The following is a 19,137-nucleotide window of genomic DNA, read 5'->3' as shown; positions in this document are numbered from 1 at the left end:
AGGAATTGGGGCTGCAGTTTGGAATTCAGTACTTAACACATTACAAGCTACCGGAAAACTCTGAGGTGCCAGGTTACGATCTAAATCATCTGAAAAAAGTTATTCAAAAACAAAGATATCTGACCCTACCAAATCACTTTGATTTGTTTAAAGAGAGTTATGAAGAACTGAAATCCTCACGTTATTCTATCAACAATACTTTTAATGTCACGCTGTAGACAAGTATACGAACAAAAATTGCGACTTTTTAAAAGCACGTGACGCAGAAAGTAAAAGAGATGCTTCTCACTTAGTTTCTAGCTCTCCTGCCTTTGGGACGGTTACCTTGTGGCCTGTGTGGGTGTCCTGCTCAGACTTCTGTGCTCACTGGAGGGCTTCTGAGACTGCGGCGCTGCAGAGTGGCCGGGGGGCACGCGCTGCCTCAGCCCCGGAGGGTGCTGCAGGCGAGGTGGCAGCGTGGGCGGGGCTTTTCCTGGCTTCGCCGGGGCCTTGGGCCCTCTGTAGTCCGCATCTGTGGCAAGAGCCAAACTACCTCGTAATCTTCCCATTATAGACACCCCCAAGCACCGTCACCTCCCCAAAGGAAGGGTAACCTGGCGTGCTCCTACCACAATGGAAATTCTGTCCAGAAGGAGGTTTTTTCATCTTCTTCCCTGCCACCGTGTTCCAGCTTTCTGAGGAAGGCGGTCTGAGGTTCTTCGGGGAGAGTCTTTAAAAGGAGAGAAAAGACTTGCAGTAATTTATCGTGCTCCCCCCAAGACTATCCACTTAAGTATCCTGCATAAATATTTTACTTTCTGTTTACCTAAGAATTCCCAGGTTTAGTTCTTATATTGAAAACACATTAAAGTACAAAGCATTCAGCAACCCAGATGTAACTCTAATCAAATAAGATGACATAAATCAAAAGCACATTTTCTAACCTACAAGGACAGAAGACTAAAAGGCCATAATCATAACCTAAGCAAAAGATTAGATAAAGAAGGAAAGACTATTACTCTGTGAGATGTGATGAAAGTACTGTAGCTAAGGACGGGGAAGCGAGGAGTCTTTACCGTGTTAGAGACACACAGAGGCATATATGTGTCTATGAGAAATGCTGTGATGTTTGGGATTTGCTTTCAAATATTCTAATTCCACTTGCATCTTTTTTAAGGGGGTTAGGGAGAAGAGATCAGAAAAGACTGCCAAACCTGCTGTTAGTTGTTAAAATAGGGTGATAATTACATTGGGGTTCACTGGACTATCCTCCTCGCATATGTGTATGTTTGACATTTTCCACAGTAAAGTTTAGGTGTGATTTACTGCCTTTTCCTCTAATAAAGGCAGCAGCAACTGAAACAAAAGTTGCTCTAAGTAACACTGTATAATAGCAAGTATTTCACTCCTCCATCAGATAACCATTTACTGAAGACTGCACACAAGGCAGCAATGAATGAAATTAGAAATGAATGTGGTCCCTGTCCTCCAAAGTCCCCACTTCACAGCTACAATACGGTTGATTTTCCAAATTGCCTTAGTGAAGAATGGCACATTTTAAACAGTAAGCAACAAAACAAATATTTATTTAAAATACCTTAACACGGATAACACTAAATTTGAACTCCAACTATTTTTTCTACAAGATCTACACAAATATATTTCTCTACACACAGGCAATACATTTAAATGAATTTGCAAATACACAGGGACATTTAGAAATGCTCACGATTATACAATAGGCTAAGTGGAAGAGACGGTGAATGAACACCTTAGCTGAAGAGCAGTACATACTTCTTTCCAAGTTCTTCGACCAAAACTGGCCCGTTCTCAGAGTGAACCCCTTGAAAGTCTGCATTAGAAAATTTTCCATTGTGATCCAACCTAACCTGTTGAACGATTCCGCAAAGAAAAATCAGTCACCTGATTCTTTCGCATCAACCATCAGTTTTTAAACTGTTATTTCAATTTCAACTAAAGAGAAAATGAACATATATAGTTAAAAACAAAACGAAGTTCAAAAGGTACACAATAATATTGTCTCTGACCTCCCAGACCTAGGTACCTCCATCCAAAATACTTTTCTTTGTTTACTCTTCCAAGTTTTTTCTAAACTGTCTTGGTTCTGGAGGCAGGGCTGTGGCAGCACCACACACACCAGGACTCCAGGCCCCGCTCTTCTACTTACCAGCAATATGACCTTGGGCAAGTGACTTATCTCATGCTTCAGTGTCCTCATATGTAAGATGAGGCTAATTATAGTACCTACATCATAGGACCCATGGAGGTGGAATGAGGTACACATGATATATATAAAGGACACCAGGCTGCACACAGCAACCACTCAACAAAGGAGAACAACTATTATTAAAATCACTATTGTCTTCTCACTTTTCCAACATTTACAATATTGTCACATGTAAACGTGACCTTTTTCTCCCTAAAAACAGATCCGTCATCTCTTCTCTGACACACAGTTGGTTATTACACAACAGCAAATCTTAACAGGACGATAAGCCTTTAGGTCCCCTCCTGCAGTCAAGCGGCACACACAGCACAGGGCGCCGCTAAGCACTGCACTGGGAGCCTGATGGACACAGCCCTGCGTGAAGCCACCTCCGCCTTTTTTTATCAGTACAGTTGGCCCTCGGCATCCGCGGGGGACTGGTTCCAGAACCCCTGGATGCTTGACTCCCTTATGTAAAATGGCACAGTATAGTCAGCCCTCCACACCCATACGCAGAGGAACGGCCAACTGTGGATCAAAGTCCTCAAGCCGAGGTTTCGTCCTTCAGTCACAGCAGGACACTGCTTTCCTCTCTTCCAGAGTTTAAGAATAAAGAATATTTTTCTGAAGTTAGTTTTTATTAGAAGTTTAAACTACATTTACAAGCTTGCTTGAGTAAATAAAAGTCACCTTGAGTCACAGCAGTTTCCGTAATAAAATTTCAATTAAATTTTATCCAAGTGAAGTAGTCAAGGGGTAGAAATAGAAAAAAAGTACTCTAAAAAGGAAAAAATTAAAACAAGTACCTGCTTTACCATCTACCTTATCAACAGCATCTGCTTTACAAAAGCAACTGAAATCCCAAAGCAAATATGCTTGATTTAAAATAACAAGTAACATAATTTTAGCGATGCAGCATAAAACAAGCAATCTTCTCTTCTCTACTGAGTGGGGTTAGGGAGGGAGGGAGTGCCCTAAGCCCTGGCTTTACTCTTCTCTTTTGTTCTGTTCCAAGTTCCCCAAATCTCTATAGTAAAAGATTCCCCAATTCTGTTCTGTGATTAGGGCACATTTCTGACAATCGTGTAAGGAAGAACCTAAATGAATCATATCTTCTCCCTCTCCCTTTAAAAATACCCCCAAATCAGAACACTATTAAAAGTTCTTAAGGTAAAGTCTGTCACTGACCTCCAGAAATAATCCTGGTCCCCCAGACACTTTTCACAAACCACTTTATCACCAAGGAAACAAGTGTTTCCTCCACAAGTCAAGAAGAAATGTTTGTCAATGGCTATTTTAAAATAGTTTTAAAAAGGCAACACTTTTTGATGAAGACCATTTTTGATGAAAATTATCTTCCAAATAACAATTATTTTGTGTGTGTGTTGTTTTTGTTTTAGAAAGAGTAATATTTTTTCATAAAGGTTTCTCCAGTCTTGGCATTATTAACACTTGGGACCAGATGATTTTTTGCTGGGGTGCTGTCCTGTGCGCTCTAGGATGTCTGGCACCATGCCTGGCCCCCACCCACTAGATACCAGTCGCACCTTCCCTGCTGTAACAATGTCTGCAGACATTGCTAAATGGGAGGTAGGGGTGCAAAATCACTCCACGTAAGAAACACTGATCTAACACAACTTTCCCCCTTAACAATCAACAGTTTTAAGCCCAAAGCAGCAGCTTATTCAAAGTAAATGGCAAAAACTTCTCTTACTGTTCACTTTCTTATCTCAATCCAACAAAAAACTGTGTATTATCAGAATCTTCCAGGATGCCTTCCATATACCAAATTGACCTATAATGTCAAGTTTGAATCAATTTCAATAAATTATTTGTCAACTGTAATGAAATTATCTAAAAATCTAAGACGTTACTGTTACTTCTTTGAGGCAAGTAATATCAAAGACTAAATTGTTTTAAAGATCATGTGATGGGACGCCATGGTTTTAAGATATATTTGACTTCGGTAATGTATTCAAAAGCTAAATATTTATAACTATTAAAATGTACACACAATATATTCTGAAATCCCAAATTAACAACACATCCAAACTTGAGCTGTTTTCTTGATTCCTATTACAATAAATAAGATTTCAAGTCAAATCTTTACTTCCTCTAAGTAATCACTTACTTGGCATTTGTCTCCAACTTCATACTGTAAGCCAGCAGCAATGGAATAATCATGTTTTTGTTGAGCTGTAAAGAATATCAGCATTGTATCAAGTTGACATAATCATTTTCAAGGGCCTCAAAGCAAATTTATGGAAAATACAGATTTTTTTTTTAACTCACCTTGTTTAGACTTCAGCCAAATTTCATATTCCACATTTCTATAGACTGCTGGACTGAGTGACTTAAGAACCTTTCTAGACAAAGGAAGGCTAGGAGAGTTCCCACTGCTTTTCGGGTGCTAAATAAACAAAGTCAGGAAGTCCAATCAACACAGAAATGCTTTCAAAACATGTTTGAGATATGTATAAGAGTAAAATCAAATGAAGAAGAACACTTTAAAAATTTAAGAGGCCATCAAAGAATGTCTTACTAGTAGATGATCCTGACTCTATTGAAAATGTACCAGAAAAGAGAAAAAAATTAAGACTATAAATTCATATACTTTCTTATACTGAAGAGGCAGTTAAAAACCATTAAATAAAAATACCTGATCACTTGACAAAGATTTAAATCCATTCACATCATTAACAGTGGTAGTTTTACTCCTACAAAGGAAGAAATACAGCCATCGTTAGGAGCACAAAAATGTTTGCATGCAATTAACTTGTTCTAATGTCATATAAAATCCCAGTTATATTCCAAAAACTCAACCTTATACATATTCCAAGGAGCTCAAACAAGTTTTAGTATAACTGTGCATATATACATATATATATGTATATATGTACATGTGTTTACGTGCGTATGTATATAGGTCAAAGATTTTTATCAGTAATTCTTACTGACTCAATCATCAAGAAAAGAGAAACAGAAATAAACTATGAAATTTGCATTGGTAGAATAATTGAGTTCATAAAAACATTTAATGTAAAAATTTCCTTTCAAAATATAGATGAGGCTCCATTAAACAAAATATTCCGCTACAACAAGATATACAATCAGGTAAGAGTAGACACCAACTAAATAAGTAATCAGTATGTTAAATGCTGCTAAGTGCTTTGGGGGAAAAAAAGGTAGGAAAAAATTAGTTTTGAGACCTAGGATCAAATAATAAAAAATGGGATGAAGGAAGATGCCTTTTTCAATAAAGAATTAAATGTGATGAGACAGCAAACCATAGGCTATTTAGTATTGCAAGCAGAAGGGACAGCAAGTGCAAAGACCCAGGGGTAGGCAAGAGGCTGGACAAGTTGATGGCAAGTTGAGTGGGTGATGAGGTGAGAGGCTACCTGTACTCTTCTGTCGTATAATTCCTCCTCCTTAATAAATCAATCTCTAGTCTTTAGGACAATCTCCAAATCTATACCCTTAAATGCAGCAATATTTAAGAGACTCTAAGTATTTAGAGTCTGGACTAAACAAGCACCCTAATTTCTAACACTTCAGGACTGATCAATATGAACGTGAAGAGATCCAGGCACAGGAGCACAGTGCCTGGATATTACACACTATGCCCATCTGTCTTGCCATGATTATGTAGCATTCTTCCCTAAATGAAGCTTGGTCCTCCCTAAGCCAGACATGACACAAGTAAAAGGAAATCCTAATAATGCAAGAAAAAATTAATTAGAAAGGCTTCCATGTTCCAAGGGCTTCAATAATATAGTATAAAGAGGAAAACTGATCATTACAATGAGCACACCATCCCTGGTACACTTCTCCAGCTTACTAGCCTCTACTCCACACTTCGCCTACTTCACCTGCCAGCTGCCATCCCAGACCCAGCTGTTGCTAAAACTGCAGCAGCAACCAAAGGGCATCTGCTGGAAGTCCCCACACACCAAGTTAATAAGCTACAACAAGCTAGTTATTCATTCTCCCTCAAAATTCCCCTATGCTCAATGACATGCCTTAATCATACTAGGCACCTGGAGAAAACCATGCAGCAGAATTTCCATCTGTGCAAAGTTAATTAGTCTATTCTAGGATTAAATTTACAATGGCAGACCCAGATTTTAATCTGACTCATTTCTTTCTTATGTAAAAATGGTAGTCAACCGAATTTTCAATCAGGATCTACAGTTTAATTCAAGAAGTGCTGGGAATTACAAATAGAGATATATTTAAGTGTTTAATAAAGAATTAGATATCCTGAGGCTTCATTTTATTTTTCTCTAGTTTCACAGTATGTGACACCATGAAGGGTACTTTCATACTCTCATACAAAAGGAATGATATACTCTTAGCTTCACCAAGAATGAAATAGGTCAGTTCTTATAAAATACAGAGTAAGCTTCTTAACATCACTGATAAAAACTAATATACGTTGGATGCTATACCTAGGAACTAGGCTGTGCATTCTACATGTTATCTCATTTAATTCTTATAAATTCTCCACTTTAAAGAAATACTAATATATCCTCATTTTATACCTATAGAATTGAGGCTTCTTAGTGAATTTAGGTAACTTGCCCCAAGTTCAGTTAGTTGGCAGGAAGCCAAGAATGAAACCAGGTTAGGATGTCCACAGCCCAAGCTCTTAACCACTACCCTATATGTCTTAAGTGGAAAAGAAAAATAAGCTGCAGAGTCTAAGTTAAAAGGTGTTTATTCGCAACATAAACAAAGGCATTATCCAGAGCTGTTCACATACTTATACCCCAACTTGGGATTTTTATTATATAAAAAGAAAAGGAGGCGGCATTATCTAAGAAAGAAAACAATAAAAGAAAGTCAAGGAAATCAAAATGGCCGTTTTCATCACTGGATATGTAAGCAATTGACAGGTTAACCTTAAAATTTTAGAATATACACACATATAGGCAGGACCAAATCTATTTCAGAGATATGTGCATCACGATTACACAGAAATAGATGCTTAGCAAAAACAAACAAAGAAACAAACAAAATCAACCTTCAAAAGAAACGATCCTATAATAGAAATGAGATAAAATTAGTGGCAGGAAAAAAGAAATTTACTGCGTAAATTTCTGTATTGCTGTATTTCAGGAATACCATAATACCTCAATATGTGAGGCTACTCCATGCAAAAGCATTTACTGAACTGTTTCTTTGTATGGCACTACAAAGATATTTTACGACTGAAATTTACTTACTTGCAACTGTCATCCTCTGAATCTGATATTTCACTGTTGTTTTCATCAGCTACTTCAGAGGTGTCTAGTCCCATCAAGATTTTACTAACATCAGTTTTAAATACCTTCTCATACAACAATTCATAAAGCAGAGCTGCAATTAACAAAAGAGAGATGTTACACAATATTAACTCACTTTACGTTTTAACATAACATTGAGATTGCCCGGGCTTCCAAATCCTAACTAAACACCTGTAACACCTTATGAGCAATAACACAATTTAATCAGAAAGTTACCTAGATAGAGAGGAACTAGATTTCTGTCTTTGCAGTTAATTAGTTCAAAAATCATTATATAATATACTGACATTTTTAAAACTAACAATAACACAAAAAGGTATCACAACTTTGAACCAAGTATGATAAAATTAAACATGCACAGTGAGCAATGACTACATCCCACACACTGTGCTAAGCCTTTACATACCACCTTCATATTTAATGCCAGCACAGTGAAATGTTCTTATTCTAACCGTATACATGAAGAAACTGAGAACTAGAGATGTCACACAACCTGCCCAACCTGAAGAGGCTTGGATGGAAAACGTAAGGAACATTAAGATTGCTAGAAAGAAGATAACTTTTCATAATGGACTAAAGAGAAACCATTGTAAAATTTATTCTCAGCAGCCACTGAAGCATATTTAGACAACTTCTTTGCTTTAAAAAAAGAAGAAAAAAAACCAAATTCCAGAAAACACAGAAATATATATTACCAAACATTCAAAACCTACACATGGGAGTTCAGGATTCTCACTTTGAACCTTACCCAAACAAGTCCACGAAGAATTCATCGACAATGGTGCCCACCCCCCTAAACGAGTCCCCAAGAGAGACCCCCTTTCTCACAGACCACCTTGCATCCATGCCAATATCATCCGAACCACAGGTTCTGAGAAGTACAGGAAAGGTAGGCACCATGAGCTGTCCTTCCCAAAGCTGAAATGTCCAGATTTTGACTAGCTGGGACAGGTGGAGGACACAGCCCAGGATACAGACAGCTAGACTCCCATATCTCAAATAGATCAATTTAAAATTTTACATTACACATGTCTTTACTGGTCACCCCCAGCTAAAGAACAGAGGAAAAACGCCCATCACATGCCCAGCACCACGGCTTTGTATGAGTCATGTGCACTTTGTCATAATAGATGATAAAGGAGATAAAGTAAGAAGGCAGGAAGGAGCTACCACAGCAGTAATGCTCAACTGGGGAAGGAAGGGGTATTTTATCCTCCCAGGAAATACTTGGCAAAATCCGGAGACATTTTTGGTTGTCACATGGGAGAGAGAGCGCTACTGGCATCTACAGAGTAGATACTACTAAACATCCTACAATGCACAAAACAACCCCCAAAACAAAGAATTATCCGGCCCAAAATATTAAGAGCCAAGGTCAAGAAACCCAGGTCTAGAGCCAAATACGATCAAATACTTGATTTCCTCTGTCATTTAGATTTTCAAGCTATACACTAACAGCTTTAAAAACACATACAAATCATTATTACTGAAATTAATTACTGCAAGAAAAAATAACTTTGTATTTACAAGCCAAACTCTAATCTATACTAGTGCCTTTTTTTTCCTACTGAAATAAGTTTTTATTATAGTATTAACATTTTTGGTAACCTAAGGATCTCAGAAATATATATTTACAACAAAACAGTGCATTTGCCCTGACTTGTTTGCACTAAGACTATAATGCTTAGGAAGAAAATTTCCTATATAAGCACAAGGGTGATTACTTACACTGACACACAGCAGAGCTCTCTTTATACTTTATGGGATAGACAATATCATAATGATTGCCATTTGAAAAACACAGTAATACCTGAAAGGGAAAAATAAAATACACTTTTCAGCCCTTCATATATGACATTTACATAGCAACTTACATCTCTAATATCTCTGAATTACTAATAAATAAATTTCCTAGTAGGAAGTGAATATTTTAGAAGTAACCTAAAGCTCCAATGTGGTCAACTATGGTACATCCATATGCTGAAATGTTACACAGCCAATGAATCAAAAGTTCCTAATGACTTGGGGAAATGCTTATGGGATCACAAAAATCACACACAATATATGAAAACAATGTTGATTTCAACTACCTAAAGATGAGGGTTGAAAGACTGTAAGAAAATATTCTAAAACCTTACTTTAAATAATGCTTACCTCTAAGAAGCAGAATCAAAGGTAAATTTTTTCTGCTTTACAGTTTTAAGTACCTTCTAAATAGTCAATCATTTATGTGTATTGTACGTGTATAGGTAAGTCTTATGTGTATTACCTTATGTGTATTAGCATAAGTCAATCACTTACGCTAAGAAAAATACACACTGATTTTGCTTAGATTACGTCATATTCCAAAAATTATACTGGAAAGGCCAGATCCAGAGCCAAGCACCTTGGAAACCTGTAAGTCCTTATAAAGTCTATTTCACTCAGTTCCCTGCCCCCTTACCACCATTTGCATGGTGATAAGACACTTCAACTTGGCCTGGATGATACCAAAACAAAGTTCTCTAATAATGAATCATGTTTTTGTCCCCTTTCTAGGCTTCACATCATTTTTCAGTTGTTTCTGCTTTGTGACTAAATAATAGCACCTTAGCCAGTAAATTATCTTTACAATGGGAAATACATCACAATTACCAAAGTATTTGTGGATGCAATCGCAGAACCCATTTTCACAAGTTGTTTTTCTATTTACTGTTTATATTGATGTAAAACAGTAATAGTCTAATTAATCACATACACCAATATCTCAATTTTTTTTCTCTAGTAAAATGTTATGATAGAGTTCAACACAGTGATTTGTGGGAAAAAACAAATACAAAATAATGTAACTCATGGATGATTAATAGGAACTTAAAAAAACTCAAAAAGTCACTTAAAAATTATAGCTTAGGCAGTCAAGATGGCAACTGAGTGGTTCTTTAACTTAAATCCTTTAGAAACACTTAGAAAAATTCTTACCTTTTCAGGAAAATTATTTTCAGTTACTTGTGAAGGAGAAACATTTGGTTCCCGGTAAATTATAAAATCTTTCCTGAAAATAACACGTAGAAATTACTTCTGATGAAATATATTTCATGAATTGAGATTTAATCACTCATTCATTCATTCACTCAAGAGCCCAGTATACACCAAGCAATATTCTAGGCACTGGAAATAGAGCAGTGAACAAAAGATAGTAATGGAATAACTAAGCTCTAACATACTTATATAAAAGTATCCTCGTAAAAAAATTAAATTTTAAATGTAATTTGCATACATGTAACTTCAGATATAATTCTAAAAGTAGACCTCAAAACCAGAGGAATTGTGAAGATGATATTTATAAGGACATTTCAAAAAGGAAAAACAGAGCATTCACCGGCTCCGCTAATGGGCAAAAGTTGTAAAATTGACAATATAGCGTTTTGCCTTTGTTCTAGTGGCCATTCAATGCTACCAGCCTTCAGAGTAGGACATCATTTCTCTAGAAGGCTGATGGTAAGTGATATAGTTTATAGGCCTGGAAAAATTTTTATATTCCATTCCAAAAATATTTGGAAAATTAAAATCTCTATACATTGATACCTAAATGTCAAAATCTAACTGATGCAATTGAAAAAGCAGAACATTAGAAAAGATGCTTTTACAACCAAGGCATAAAACTGCTTTGCTATTTTAACAACTTGACTACAATGGAACATGTTAATTTCCCACTGACTTTATTTTTGTTTACCTACATTATTACAGTGCTCACCTGTACATAAGAGAAAGGGCACTTATTTCCACTTGTCCAACCCATTCCTGTATTGAACAAAAAAAGTTGGCACATAAATGTCTCCTACTTTTTACAATACCTTAATACATATCTTTATATGACATATCTAATTAGCTACAAAAGCTCATTAATATTGTTAGTATTATGAATACTATAAAAACATTTCTATAAAACAGGCTATAACATATACTAAAAAGCAGCTCAAGTTTCTGTCACAAAAATCCTTAGTAACAGAGCTAGAATAAGAGTTCCTATTGATGTGGCAAGATGACGGAGTAGTATCTCTAAGTTGAGAACTTGTTAAGGCAAAGACTCTGCCCTCCAACCTAGCACCCAGAACAGAGCCTAGCACATGATACGTGCCCAGAAAACGGGATGTGGACTCAAAGCAGAACTCAAGAATCAGGAAGGATGAAAAAGGGCAGGTCCTTTCTCTTCAGGATGATTGAAGGTACAAAGAAAGCAGTGCCCCAGCAATCACTTTAACATGTGGTAGAAGTTCTAGTACTAAAGGAGTCTCTTTTAAGTCCTTAAGCTTTTCAGAAGGAAAGGGCCAGTATAGATCAAAAATTTAAATATCCATATACTCTTTGACCCAGCAATTCAACTTGTATAAATCTATCCTAGGGAGTTCCCTGGCGGTCCAGTGGTTAAGACTCTGTGCTTCCACTGCAGGGGGCACAGGTTTGATCCCTGGCCAGGGAACTAAGATCCTGCATGCTGTACAGCGCAGCCCAAAAGAAAAAAAAAATCTATCCTAAAGAAATATTTCATATGTCCACAAAAGTGTATATAAACAAGGATGTCCACTATAGCTATTTGTAATAGTTTAAAAAAACTTTTTAAAGATAGCCCCAAGATTCCACTAATAGATAAGCAATAATTAAATAATTTTACAGTTCATCCAAACTATGTATGGAAACATCATGCAACCATCAAAAAGAATGATGAACTGACTTGGAAAGATCACTCAGACTATTATGTGTAAAAAGTAAGTTGATGAAATAATCCTATTGTGCAAAACAAAAAATACATATATTCATAGAAAGAGGTCTGGAAGGATATATCCTAAGTTGACAGCGGAGACAGGAAGTTCAAGATGAGGGAAATGTAAAGATTTTCACTCTTCATTCTGTATTAAATCTTCCACCATGAGAATGTATTCCTAAACTACTTGTGAAATTAGTGAAGACTTAATACCAAGAGTTACTAAAAATAATGAGCTATGGTAAATGAATGCTGCTACTTTCTCCTTCAAAGAAAACAAATTTGAGATATGGAAAGATTTTAAGAGGATAGTTTGATCTCTCAGAAAAGGATCATCTTTCCCCCCAAAGACTCTGCATTTCAATAGTTCGCAAAAGTTGCCTCTGTTTTTCGAAATGCAATGGGTGCCATATATTGAAACAGACTCTTAAAATAGGCCTCTGCCTAACAATCCCAGCTTCTCATCGACTGCTACAAAAGATACCCTCTGGTATAGAGGAAACCCTTCCCTGAAACCAGCCAGCTTAGATCACAAACACAAGCTATATTCACTTTATGCAGAATCCACATATCCACTTTAGGAAATGGAAAACGATTCTACTAGTGTCAACACAATACCACCTCTCAAATAATGTATCATTTTATAAATATTTAATCTTCAGAATAAATTCTGTTGTAGTCTGGTTAAGTACACACATCTATCATATGTGATATATGAATTATCTTCTTAACTATTGTACCTTCTTGTCTTCTCTAACCAGGGTCAATTTTTAATTATTAAAAAAAAAAATCTATGTTCTATCAGTATCTTCTACCTTAAGGCCATAATTTTATTTACTCAGCACTCTGTATGATGTTTAATCTACTTCCTCATTGTGGGTAAGAGCACATCGTGTCTACAAAATCTACTTTAACTCAAGAACTACACTGTATCAAAAAAACTAATTTAAATGTTCTTAAATAGTCATCAAAGCAAACTTCTGTTCCTCAAGACACTATTAAGAACACTAAAAGACAAGATACAAACCGGAAGAAAATACTGAAGAATATATATCCAGTACAGAATTTATACTCAATATAAAGTACTCTTATAATTCAATAAAACCAACGTAATAAAAAAAAAGACAAAATCTATGAATAGACATTTCACCAACAAAGACATATGGATGGCAAATAAACACATGAAAAGATTCCCAACATTACTAGAGAAATGCAAGTTAAGATCACAATGAGATACTACTATACAACCACCAACACAGCTACAATTTAAAAGGCTGAGCATACTGAGTGTTGAGGAAGATGTAGAGCAATTGGAATTCTCACTTATTGCTAATGAGAAAGCAAAATGGCATAGCCACTTTGGAAAACAGATTGGCAATTTCTCATTAAGTTAAACATAAATTTACCATATGATCCAGCATTTCCACTCCCAGTAGTATTAATCCAAGAGAAAAGAAAACATGCCCACAGAAGGACTTGCAAGCAAATATTCTTAGCAGCTTTAATCATAACAGCCACAAACTGGAAAGAACTCAAATATCCATCAACTGGTAAACTGCTAAACAAACTGCAGTACATCCATACAGAGAATGACCACTCAGCAATAAAAAGGAACTACCGGGGCTTCCCTGGTGGCGCAGTGGTTGAGAGTCCACCTGCCGATGCAGGGGACACAGGTTCGGGCCCCGGTCCAGGAAGATCCCACATGCCGCGGAGCGGCTGGGCCCTTGAGCCACGGTCGCTGAGCCTGCGCGTCCGGAGCCTCTGCTCCGCAACGGGAGAGGCCACAACAGTGAGAGGCCCGCGTACCGCAAAAAAGAAAAAAAAAGGAACTACCGATACACACAACATGGATGAATCTCAAAATGTTTCCATTATGCTAAGTGAAAGAAGCCAGCCATATAAGACTATAAACTATATCATTCCATTTTTTTTTTGTCTAGAAAAGGCAAAACTTAATACATCAGTGGATATGGGGGTGGGGGGATTAAGGGCAGAAGGAGGGCATGAGAAGCTTTGTGGAGTGATGGAAACGTCCTATACGATGTCTGTGGACAGTCACACAACTGTATGCATCTGTCAAATTTCATCAAATTATAAGCTTAAAAATTTACCGTATGTCAATTTCACCTACGTAAAGCGGACAAAAATATATTCTTGCAAAAAGTCTGAGGCATTTTTCAAAATGTTCCACTGGTATTTTTAAGTAAAAGGAGAAGGATGTTTTCTCTGAGAATTGGATGAAGCAATGGAGTTTATCCATCAACTATATTTCTCTTTTCATTTCATACATTCCATATATCAGGGAGAAAGAGAAACAAAGGAAGACATAAATATTTATTGCTAATAATGAAGAACAAACGACTGTCCTGTTTGGTACCCGAAACACCTGGAGGAGGTTTGACCGGATTGGGGAGGGGTGCCCTAAGGGTAACAAATCTGGCTGGCCAGCACCCTGGGAAGGAAACACCTGTCCCACGTGCAAAATCGCAGCAACCTGCCCTCCCCGTTCCTGCAGACCCCCCCCCCCCATCAGTCTCAGTTCAGTTCACTGCCTCATTTCCTCCCTCTGTCCCCTTCTCTCCACTCCCACATGTCTCTGCTATCCTTTCTCGGACCCTCATAGCCCAAGAGCCTGAACTGCTGCACAAAGATGACTATAAAATGACACCGTGGGGTTTTTTTTCTGATTAAAAATTAATAAACGGTCTTTGTTGTTTCCTTCATATTCTACAAAGGAAACAAAAATCACCAGTAGTACTACTACCTAGAGAGAACTGTTAACATTCTGGTGTTTAATCTTTCCTACCTGTTACATATAATGCAATACGGCTTTAACATGCACTCAACACACATAAACTGATCAATCAGGCACCCCAAATTGACAGGTAACCACGGGAAGTCCAAAAGCAACAAAATATGTAATTCTTGCCTTCAAAGAGGCTTATAAACTAAGAGAAAAAAACCTACAAACTTCAGGAAAATGAATTTGTGTCCATTTTTGTGGGCAAAACTCAGTTTCAAAATCACGGAAATAAAAATGTAGTCTTGAGCGGATTTAGAGAAAAGATCTTCAGAGGGTATTTGTCACCAAAACTGGAGTAATACCATACTTAATTTTCCTTTTTTTACACTTACTATAGTGTGCCCACTTCTCCGCGTATTAAACAATTTTTCAAAACCACTGGAACTGGTCTTCCTGCCTCTGGTCTCATCCACCTCCAAACTACCTTTACACAAGATTCTTTCATCCATCCATCCATCCAGTTAACAAAAACACCAGGCACTATTCTCACTTCAAAGCAGTGAACAAAACATAACTCACTTCCTGCCTCAAAGAACTTGAAAAACTTCCCAATGCCAGATTCCCAGGCCCCAGGCGCAGAGACTTTGATTTGGGTCTGGAATAGAGGCCAGGGATCTGCATTTTTCCTGATGCAATGGCCTGTAGGCGATGCTTTGAGAAATGCTGGCCTCAACTATCAGCTCCAAGCTAATGAGGCTGGCAGTGATGCTCTCCCGTGAGCTCACCGCAGCCTGCCCTCGGACATTTCTCACCACCTCCCACCTTCGTGTGCTCCGTGCTCCACACAAACCCAACTGCTTTCTTTATCTGTCTTGCGCACAATTTTCACTACCTGGAAATGCCCTTCACCCATTTCTTATCCAGAAGCTCTTCAGTGTTCAAGTGCCCTCTTACTCTCAAACTCCTGCTTTGCCTACCCAGCCAGGAATAAAAGTGAATGCCTACAGCATCATACCTATACTTCTTACGACACATGTACCTTCTCACTGGTATGAGATGTTCCCTACTATAGGGAAACTCCTGAGAACAGCATCCAAATCCCAGTCACCTCTGCCTCCCGGGTGCCTGGCCATTCTTGGCCCACAACAAGCACTCAAATTAGAGTTAGGGAATTGAAGGGAGACACCAAACATTGATCAAACACCCTATTCCTATGTTATTATTCCCTTTCCTCCCTCTCTGACTCCTTCTCTTAGCTTTTTCCTTTGGTAATGTCATTTTAAACTTAACAGCGATTACCTCGGGGGATGAGGGAACATTCTACATGGTATGCCATTAACATTTGGATTTTTACACAGAGAACATTAGTTTTGACAGCAGAAGAAAAAAAAAAGAAAAATTCTTTTAACTTCAAAATGACTGAGGAAGTGCTGGTAATGGGACATGGTGGGAAAGTGCTGTCCTTTTACTCCCAACGGTCTCTTCCTACTTCTCACACTGACCATTTTATGGGGAATGGAACCTCCATAAAAGAAACTGTCTTCTCAGTTGCCTAGGGAAGCAATTAAATATTGCCCTGTCCACCAAGCCCCATACACATACCAACACTGCACCCTGGAAATCATCAGCACTGTTATTTTAGGTCTTTTATGCCATTATGACAGATAAAGAGAGCACGACTGTCCTTACTGAGGCAACAGTGCACAGTACACAGCTCCAACTGTCTTCCAATTAAATGCTGCATAAAACGTGCACCTAAGATAGTAAAAGTTTATAAGGAAACCCCTCCATACACTGTAATATTAATCTCTCGTAATGAATTTTGAATACATTATTTAACATCTAAAAAACAGAAATACGTCAGAAGATTACTGCATACCTGTGGATTTTCCAAACGCTTTAAATATTCTTCAAATGACCCTTCTATAAACTGCAAAAAGAGAAAAAGTCTATTACAAATACATCGAAGCAAAAGTTAATCTCTTCACTGTGAATTACTGAATTTTTACACAAACCTTGGATACATCAGTAATACTAAAATATATATATTATATATACACACATGCACAGATAAAATCTAATTATGAAAATACATACATCATTAAGAAAACATCATAAACATACAAAAGGATTTAAAGAAGGAAACACTGCCCGGAAACATTTCCTGGACAGGATCTGGATGGGCACAGGGACAGCATCATGAGGAAGTGGTGGAGAGCAAGCACTGTGTTGGGAAGACAGGAGCCACCTGGCCAGCAGGAGCAGGGCCACTCGGTGGGGTGAGTGCAGTGAGAGAGGAACTCAACTGCACACCTATTCACAGAGGGCCTGGGGCCCAGGCAGGACTATCAGACTTAGGGAGAAGACAGTTCAAGGTCCCAGCAGGTGACACTGTGAACAGAGAAATTACATGATAAAAGCAGCACTTAAAGACAAACCTGGTAATGGCCAATGCTCAGAAGATAATTAAAGACAGATGCACTAGCTAAGAAATATTAGTTTACTAATAGATATGAATATTCATTCTTAGGTCAGTTATACTAAAAACAAGGACGAGAACTAATAATGCTAAAGATCTTTTGAAGAATCAACAAGATTTTTCTAATATGGCCTGCTTCATTGTTACTTTAACATATAAAAAAATTGAGTTTATTCAAGCTATATAATAATGTTTTTTGCTTTTCTCACAGCAATTCCACTAATTTAACTGAAAGATCTAAAAAGACATTTATCTGAAACACCAAATTCAATTTTATTTAAATTAGTCTCAGTTAATTTAACAAAGTGATACACTTAAAACCATTAAAATACACTCCCCGGTCTATAAAAATCTTTTAAATGCCCATGGATATTTTTTTTTAATAATATCCCACTGTGTGAATGGACCACATTTTATTTTTCCATTCCTCAGCCCACACCATCTTTTTTTATTTATGTGTGTATATATATATATATATATTTTTTTTTTTTGGCTGTGTTGTGTCTTCGTTTCTGTGCGAGCGGGGGCCACTCTTCATCGCTGTGCATCGGCCTCTCACTATCGCAGCCTCTCTTGTTGCAGAGCACAGGCTCCAGACGTGCAGGCTCAGTAGTTGTGGCTCACGGGCCCAGTTGCTCCACTGCATGTGGGATCTTCCCAGACCAGGGCTCGAACCCGTGTCCCCTGCATTGGCAGGCAGATTCTCAACCACTGCACCACTAGGGAAGCCCCCCATGGATTTTTTTTTAAGACGGAGATTAATTCCTTTATAGACTGTATATTTCCAAATTTCCAAAAAGTATCCTAAGGTTCAACACAGACTTGTAATAAAATAGCCACATATTTCAAATATCCCACCAATCAGAGGCTACTGTTCTGTATTAGTTGATTATCTATAGACTTAAAAAACATAAAACAACCCCACAGAACCATTTAAAGTTGCAAAAGACCTAAGCCGTGTTCTGACACAAGCCTGCATCCAATCTGAGATTCTCCTTTCTAATCAGCAAGTATTCATCTAGGCCCCAACTAACCATGGTCAGTAAAAAGGCACACCCTTCTTCCCATGAGAGTCTTTTCCAATTCTGGCCAATAGAAACTGTTAGAAGTATTCATTATAAGGAAAGCAAAACTTTCCCCCTTGGAACTTTCAACCTCGGATGGTAGAGCTAAATAAATATATGCAAAGCACTTAAAACAACGCCTCCTGGCAGACAGTAAATGCTCAACCAATGTTAGCAATTTCCACTGTTGTCAACAGCAGCCAATAACAGTAATAACTAATTCACCTGTAATTTCTTCAAATACTCAAGGACCACTCCACTCCCCTGCCCTCCTCTCTGCTATAATACTCTCTTATCTAGCCTCCACACTACCAGCTTTTTATTAATAAAACAAGTTTTCAAATCTCCTGATCAAGCAGGTACCTCTCCTTCCTGGAATATATTACTGTCCATCTTATAACATGGCACCCAGAAAAATGTCACCAGTAATAAAATTTTGCTTGAAAATAGGAACTCCAACCCAAGAACACATCTAAACACTATTTACCTATTAAGTCTTGGAATTGAGTTATATGCAAAGTGTCAATGTTCTTCTGGCAGTCAACGGGGGGAAAATACCACTGAAAGTTGTCAGATGATAATTCTAGTCATAAAACCAATAACTAGTAAATCC

At 37.6% G+C, this 19,137-nt stretch overlaps 1 protein-coding gene across 2 annotated transcripts in view; it reads right to left on the bottom strand.

The window, feature by feature from the left end:
- Positions 1-19,137, bottom strand: part of OTUD4 (OTU deubiquitinase 4) — a 41,368-nt gene that overhangs the window by 16,671 nt on the left and 5,560 nt on the right. For both annotated transcript variants that reach the window (XM_079921136.1, XM_079921137.1), the window contains exons 3-13: positions 16,861-16,911; positions 11,228-11,274; positions 10,453-10,525; positions 9,223-9,304; positions 7,435-7,567; positions 4,866-4,923; positions 4,499-4,616; positions 4,338-4,402; positions 1,774-1,868; positions 609-709; positions 325-511 (exon numbers count right to left, since the gene is read on the bottom strand). In XM_079921136.1, the coding sequence (XP_079777262.1) occupies positions 325-511; positions 609-709; positions 1,774-1,868; positions 4,338-4,402; positions 4,499-4,616; positions 4,866-4,923; positions 7,435-7,567; positions 9,223-9,304; positions 10,453-10,525; positions 11,228-11,274; positions 16,861-16,911 (1,010 nt within the window). The remainder of the gene's footprint in view (positions 1-324; positions 512-608; positions 710-1,773; positions 1,869-4,337; positions 4,403-4,498; positions 4,617-4,865; positions 4,924-7,434; positions 7,568-9,222; positions 9,305-10,452; positions 10,526-11,227; positions 11,275-16,860; positions 16,912-19,137) is intronic.

The sequence above is a fragment of the Stenella coeruleoalba genome (genome assembly GCF_951394435.1).
Source record: "Stenella coeruleoalba genome assembly, chromosome: 4".
Taxonomy (NCBI): domain Eukaryota; kingdom Metazoa; phylum Chordata; class Mammalia; order Artiodactyla; family Delphinidae; genus Stenella; species Stenella coeruleoalba.
The sequence above is the reverse complement of the archived record's forward strand: the minus strand, read 5'-3'. Positions and strand labels throughout refer to the sequence as shown.